Genomic DNA, 7,523 nt, shown 5'->3' with positions numbered 1-7,523 from the left:
TTACTTATCCTCAATAGTATTATAGTTAATTTGAAAAGGTCCATACTCAGGAGGCAACGAGTTCAGAATAAACTGAACTAAGAAGGAATCATCCACTTTCATCCCCAAGGTCTGAAGTCTTGCTACAATGTTAGTCATCTCGATGATATGGTTTTGCATACTATGCGACCCATCAAACTTCATGAGCGTGAGTTCAGCCATTAGTGTACCAGTGAGAGACTTATCTGCAGAACAAAAACATTCTTTCACAAACTTCAGGTACCCTCTCACACTTTCTGTTTGTGAAATAGTGCTCTTAATGTTGTTTGTAATATTCATTCGCATAAACATAAGGCTTAGCATGTTAGAGTGTTCCCATGCTTTATGGAAAGACTTCTCATCCGCATTGTTCGAATCAGTAATGGCAGCGGGCTTATCATTCAGCATAGCCAAGTCAAGATCCATCACATCTAAGTAGAACTGGACTTGTTCGCGCCATTCAGAGAAGTTCAATCCGTTGAACACATTAACAGACGAAGCAAGTGAATGAAGAGGAATAGCTGCAAAATAGATAATACATGCTCACAAATCAATATGGATTCAGTAAAACAATAAAAGTATATCGCAATTCTCCTTTGGGTAAATACTACGACACACTATCATAATTTAAATGCCATTTAATCTTTAATAGGTAATTAAATATTTTTAACCAAATATATATGCCATCTTTGGACAGACAATATATATTTGACTAAAGAATATTAACTTTACCCCATCATATTCACTATTCATAGAATAATTGATTCACCTTTGGGTAAATCTTTAAGTTCTAGCAATAGTGAAAATTAATTTATCCACTAATTTTTAATTATTGGCATTTCATTAATTTCATGGATAAATTATAATTTTATGTACGCATATTTTTCATGAACATACTAGTTTGACCACTTTGGCGACTAACAAACTATATGAACATAAATGCACACATAAAATAATTATCAGAATATTTTATGCATGTGAATATTTTAGACATTCTAGTTTGATCACTTTGGTGACTAACAAACTATATGAACATTAATACATGCATAAAATAAACATGAATGTGATTTATGTATATATATTAAACATTCTAGTTTGATCACACTTTAGCGACTAACAAACTATATAACTTTAAAACACACACATCAATTATTATACAATACAAGAACCAAATCACAATCGATACATTAGGTGAGATTCACGTGCAACTATTGAAATTTATACATTCCATAAACCTTTTAGGAATAAACTTTATTTCCTTAATGTCCCTAAATATTTTAGATCAGTAACTTTACTTTATGACCTAGAATATAACATTAAATAAAATACAAACATTATGTATAAAATCAATCTAGGCCGATACTGACAGATACAGTCATCCATAAGCAGACAACAATTCAGAGTCACATTAATTGTCTGATGAACTAAGAAACAAGCACTTTAATACATCTCATTATTCAAAACAATATACTTTAATTGTCTGATGCGAAAGATTGAATTGACTATCAATTAAAAAATTACTATAGTATTTCCGAGGGCTTTGAGCAAGTCATCCTAGTTCTCTGCTTTATGCGTAAATAATACTTATGAAGATTATCAGTTCTAAGTTACAGGCTCATGATACCACATGTTAGCATAAACTTTAATTCCATATCAGGATCTTGAACATGATAATCTTACATAAAATTATTACAGAAAACATACATGAATCGTAAGCCATTATCACGAAGCGGAAGCGTTAATTGGAATTGGTTTCTCGCCCCTTGCCCTAGCTTTCGTTACCGTCGACTTTAGTAATGGAAGAGAGAATAGGAAAAAAAATACGGTAACACTAATGGGTGGGAAGAAGACCAATTTATAGAGGTTCTCATTTAATCTGGTACGTCCATCAAGTAACCGATCGGACGAATAAGATTTGCTCATTAATTAAATATTAATTATGGGCCTTAAACTTATTGGGCCACCAAAACGTAAGAAAATCTTACACATTGGACATAAGCTTTGAACACAAGAGTCTAGGTTTTAGTCCTACCATAAGCTCAAAGAAATTCAACTCCAAATATTGAGCTTAAAGATAGATTGGCCATTGCTGAAACCCTCAACATTTGTGGTTATAAAATAAAGTTAGAAATATGGCAATAAAGAGTTGGTATGAAAAAGGAAGTGTAAAACTAGCACGGGCTGGCCAGTTTTCGAACTGGTAATTAAAAAATAGTAAGTATTTGCGAAGTTATTAAAAAATAGCAGTATTTTACTGAAACACGGAAAGCTCCAGGATAATATGCTGGATTATGGAGGTTCTGCGTATAAACTTCCAGCATATTATGTTGGAACTCCAGCACACAGAAAGTTCCAGCATAATATGCGGGATTATAAAGCTCCTGGATATATAAATTTTCAGCATATTATGTTGGAACTCCAGTACACGAAAAGTTCCAGCATAATATGCGGGATTATAAAGCTCCTGCATATAAACTTCCAACATATTATGATGGAACTCCAACATATTATGCTGGAATATTTTTGGATTTTTAAGAGTATTTTTATTCAGATTTTATCTTTACATAAAAAATGACTAAAATTTGATAACTTTTGAAATTGTGACTATTTTTCAATAGATGGCAATAAAGAGTTGGTATGAAGAAAAAGTGTTTGGGTAATGTGGGAAAGTTGTTTTCATGTGTGATCTAGTGCTCCAAGAAGCCCAACGGCCCAACCTTAGACTGCAATGGGTTATGAGGGTTTATATACGAAGCGAAAAATTGTATCGAGCCATAATTAGCAATTCATCAAGGATTACTTTATATATATAATATGTGTATAATTATGTATAATAATTATATTATATGTATACCGGCTAGAAAAGATAAACAGTAAATTTAATTGACTATTTGCGTAAAAATTCCTTTTTAAAATTTGTCCCGATTAGCCTAATGGACTATATTTCACCTTAAAGTAGTTGGGTGAATTTCTTTCTTTTTTTCCCAAATAAATGTAGCTCAAAATATAACCGGAACAGAATTATCTCCTATTCACCTTTAAAAGTAGTTTAGCCATATTCCCCTATTACTTCTACAAATATTATCTCGTGTCTTATATACGCTAACAAAGATAGAAAACTAAAATGAAAAAACACAATAATGAATGTATGTCTTCCTCCCGACCGAAAATCCAAGTCCAAATCCTAATACGATAACTTTATCACTTCTTAATCGAAGTCTGAAATTTCGTTTCTATCTTTTGAAGCTCCGTCAGTCACATACAAATGTTTAAAAAAACTTACACTCAATATTTATATAGCAATTCAATAAATTATACATAACATGTATTTTTTGGTACATGATTATCACTTAATTATAATTAATTTAAATATATTGTCGCTTCTCTTTTATCTTTTAGGGGTCGTTTAGTAGGGATTATTAGAAAAAATAATGTAAGCATTAACTTTGTGCATTACTAATCCCTTGTTTGGTATATTATTTTCATCATATGTATAACTAATATTTGTATTAGTTATACATCATATTTTATATTATCTTATGTATAACTAATACATAGAAAACCTGATATTAGCAATGCAAGGGTTTTTAATACTTACATAAACCTGGTTAAAGACATAATTGCCCCTCAAATCCCTTAAAATGCATGAAGTTAAAGAATGTGAAGGGTATTTTTATAAACAACTAAGCAATAATTTAATACACAAAATTAAATAGTGAATAAGAAATAATCTCGTCATAGCTAAACTCAACATTAATAATACTAGCATTACTAATACATCATATTCAATTCAGTACTATTCTTATACCTCCTATCAAACCACCCCTTGATCATAATAAACCAAAGTGATTTGATATAAACGCCAACCAAGAATTCATCATTTTTCATATAAATTTATCTAACGGGTATAAATTGGTTGGGGGTACATAGACCCTTTTTTTTAAACAGCCGGCACTCTAGATCAAGAAAGTCAAACAATTCACCCATCGCAAAAACTCCCCCCCCCCCCCCCAAAACACACACACGAAAAAAGCAGCATGATGAATGGGGCATGGTTTCATAAGTCTTGGACAAGGAAGAAAAAAGAGAGAAAAAAGTTGAAAATTTAGAGAATTTTGGACCGCTTAGGCAGGTTAAATTTGAGAAAGAAACAAACCCTCCAAGACATTGATGATGAAAATTTGTCAAGCAGTTGCAACTACCGAGAGAAAGGGACACCAACAAACTTGTTTTTCGAATTCGTATTTGATGATAAAGTGTATTCTATTAAAAAGTTTTTTAATTCTAAAGGTTTGTACTCTAGAAAAAAGGTTTGTACTACCTCCCTAGGTGTTACCTAAAATTAATTATGCCTTTGGGTGCATTTGGTATTACAGAAAAATATTTTTCTATTTTCTACCGTTTGGTTGCACAAAATATTTTGAAAAATATTTTCCTAAATATCATATTTTTCTGAAATTGGAGGAAAATGACTTCCCTAGAAAAAATTAGGAAAACATTTTTCAAAAACTCCACGTACCTTCACATCTAACCTCAACCCCCTCCAACTTCAATTATCTATTTTTTTTCGTTTTTCTACGTCAATCCCCTCCAAATTTCTCATGTTTATTGTATCTAAATTATAATTTATGAATACTCTTGAAAAATTATTTTCCTTAATTTGCGTACCAAACACCAAAAAATGAATAAGATTACTATTTGTTTTTCAAGAAAATATTTTCCGTTATACCAAAACACACCCTTTGTCTTTGATTATATTAGGTGAAAAACATAATACTTAACAAGCAGTACAACGCTTCTTAGCTATAAAAATCTGGCTATTACTAGAACTTGTATTTATGTAATTACTATAATCAATTAGCAGTCTATGTTAAAGCTACTTCAGCTTCCCTCTACTTCTAGTTAACAGTATACACGTAATTTTTTTTTTCTACAACTAGTATACAAGTGATTCAAAAGAGTGGAAAATGTTGTTACAACTTGTCACTAAACTTGCTCTTTTTTCCCTTTTCTTGTTCTATTTATTTGTACATTTTTGTCCAAGAAGTTGGTAGGTGCCATACTTTCACATTGGCGAAGTGCAATGAACAAAATTTTGGCAAATATGAAAAGAGGAAATTGTTTTTTTCTTCTTCTATCTGAACACATTTTGTCCTTATATACTACGTTAAAGTCTAATATTCATCAGTTGTTAAAAATAGCCTGATAATTCAATTGAGTTGTTTCAAGATAATGTTATCATGATTTGTTCTATGCATGTACTATAGAAGTATAAAGTTTACGAATTTTTATAATTTTGTTGCACAAACACCGATAGAAACATAATATGTTTTAGTTAGTAATGTGCTGAATTTGGAGAGCATATTCTAACCAAACAAGAAATTTTAAGTATCATATGATCAATTATGTATTACTATCAAGATCATCATAAATAATAGTAGAGTCTGACCACCGAAAAGCTTGTCATCCTAATAGTCTGCTTATTAGTCACATAACTAGACAAATCGCATTTCTAAGAACTAGGTTCTTTTACAACAGTAATATTATTTTGACATTGAAGGATAACATTGTATTTTAAATTTCTTTTGCAACTATTAAAATTAGTTGAAGTTCTATTCTTCAATTTTTAATTCAGATTTTTTTGCAATTAGTAACAAGGAAAGTGGAATTCACTTATACGAATAGAAAGTTGTGAACTACGAACGTGAATTCCATACCAAAAAGTTAACTAAATGTGTACCACATCAGGAGAAGTACAGAAAAAGAACAGAATATATATGTCTATAACAGTTTGAAACTTTTTATTGTGCAAGGTGTTTGTTAATGAAATAAATCCGGACCACTAAAGTCTAAATCCGGATCAATAAATCTCCCACCTAACCTTTTAGAAAATTGAAATTCATATTATAAAAAGAGGTGGTAAGACCACCAGAAAGAAGCATTGAAGATTAGCCAATGCACAAAGGGTTGTGGTAATGAGTGGCTAGGATTCGTTCATATTTAATTAGACGTATCAGGTTCGAGTTCTAGTATATAATTAAAAAAATTATAATAAATTATTTTACTCTTTAATAAGCTTTAGTCATAATCAGGATTAATAGAAGTTCCAATACGAATATCGGAAGAGAAAAAAAAAAAAAAAAAAAGATGAGCCAAGGAGAGCCGTTAAGGTTTCCACATTCTTCACATATACGATAATTATGCCAAGCTTGTGAAAATTATTATATACTCACATGTTGAAAGACTGGTCAATGATTATCTTTTTAACCATGTGTTATTTTATCACATCGAATATATACCTTAACGTTATACTACTAGTTTGTAATTACAGCCTCGACTTAGCCAAATTACAATTATGCAGCCAAAGAGCCACGATCTTGAACTCGTTCCATTTTAGCCATGCTAGCTAAAAATCTAAACGTCCGACATGCATCTTCTTTTGGCATATATTTGTATGTGCTCATTTTTTTTTTCAACAACACATCTCAATTGTTCAAGATTTTCAAAATGTATAAGCAGTTGAAATTAATCGGTTGTGCCCTTTCAAATTTGAACCTCTCGCTTGTTTGAAATTGAACTAGAAAATCTCTCCCCATCCTCATCTTGTAGCAAAATAATGGATGAGATAAAAGATTACAATCAATGAGATTTCAAGTCCATAGCATTAAATTTGTCAAACCGTTTTGTCTGGAAGCTTGGTGTAAATGCTCCGAGGCATCATTTGAAGACAGATGGTCCTAAGAAAAGTTTTTGAATTTTTGAAAAAACATTGAAAACTTCTTTGGTGGAGTTTGATTGAAACGAAGATTTAGCAAAATAATTTGCAAAACTTCTTTTATTTTTTGAAGCAAACGCCAGCTAATGTTTAGACTTAAAAAAACGCTTTTGTTTCATTTTGATTTGCTAAAGGAGAATTATTTAATTTGATGTGCTATGGATTGATACTGTAGGGGTGTTCATAAAAATCCGAAAAATCGAAGCAAACCGACCAAAAAACCGATACTTTTTAGGTTTGGTTTGGTTTTGGTTTTGGTTTTGAATTTTAAAAACCGATCAAATTTTGTTTGGTTTTGGTTTTAATCAAAAAATAACCGAACCAAACCGACTATAAAAGTAGCTATTTAAATTTATTATTACACCTATATATATGTATATTTTTATATAAAGTTTCTAAAATTTTATGGAAAATATTAGTCATTTGTATTTTTAGTCTAGTTCTTTGCTATTATAATAATCTAATTCTTTACCTTTACATTCTAGTTTGATTGGTAGTTTTCTTTTACTAAGTACAAGAATTTATTTCATGTTAAAAATAATCGATTTTTAATTGAGTACTTAAATTATTCATCACCACTTGATTCAATTATCATTAATATATCTTTAAAATGATAGATATCTCAAAGAGCATTTGATTTGATAGTATTACGTCGAAAATGTAGTCACCGGAATATGCGTTTGGTAGTGTATGTCTCATATTTAAGAAACAAACCGATAAATAACCAAAA

General features: G+C 30.6%; 1 protein-coding gene across 1 annotated transcript; it reads right to left on the bottom strand.

Moving 5' to 3' along the window:
- On the bottom strand, positions 1-1,738 carry LOC107799266 (uncharacterized). The gene is made up of 2 exons (XM_016622359.1): positions 1,723-1,738; positions 1-539 (listed from the first exon to the last, which is right to left on the bottom strand). Exons 1-2 carry the CDS (start codon positions 1,736-1,738, stop codon positions 1-3), a joined length of 555 nt encoding a protein of 184 aa, XP_016477845.1.
- Positions 1,739-7,523: the final 5,785 nt, after the last annotated feature.

This window comes from Nicotiana tabacum, chromosome 19 (genome assembly GCF_000715075.1).
Source record: "Nicotiana tabacum cultivar K326 chromosome 19, ASM71507v2, whole genome shotgun sequence".
NCBI classification, from domain to species: Eukaryota; Viridiplantae; Streptophyta; class Magnoliopsida; order Solanales; family Solanaceae; genus Nicotiana; species Nicotiana tabacum.
This window is presented reverse-complemented; position numbering and strand designations above follow the sequence as displayed.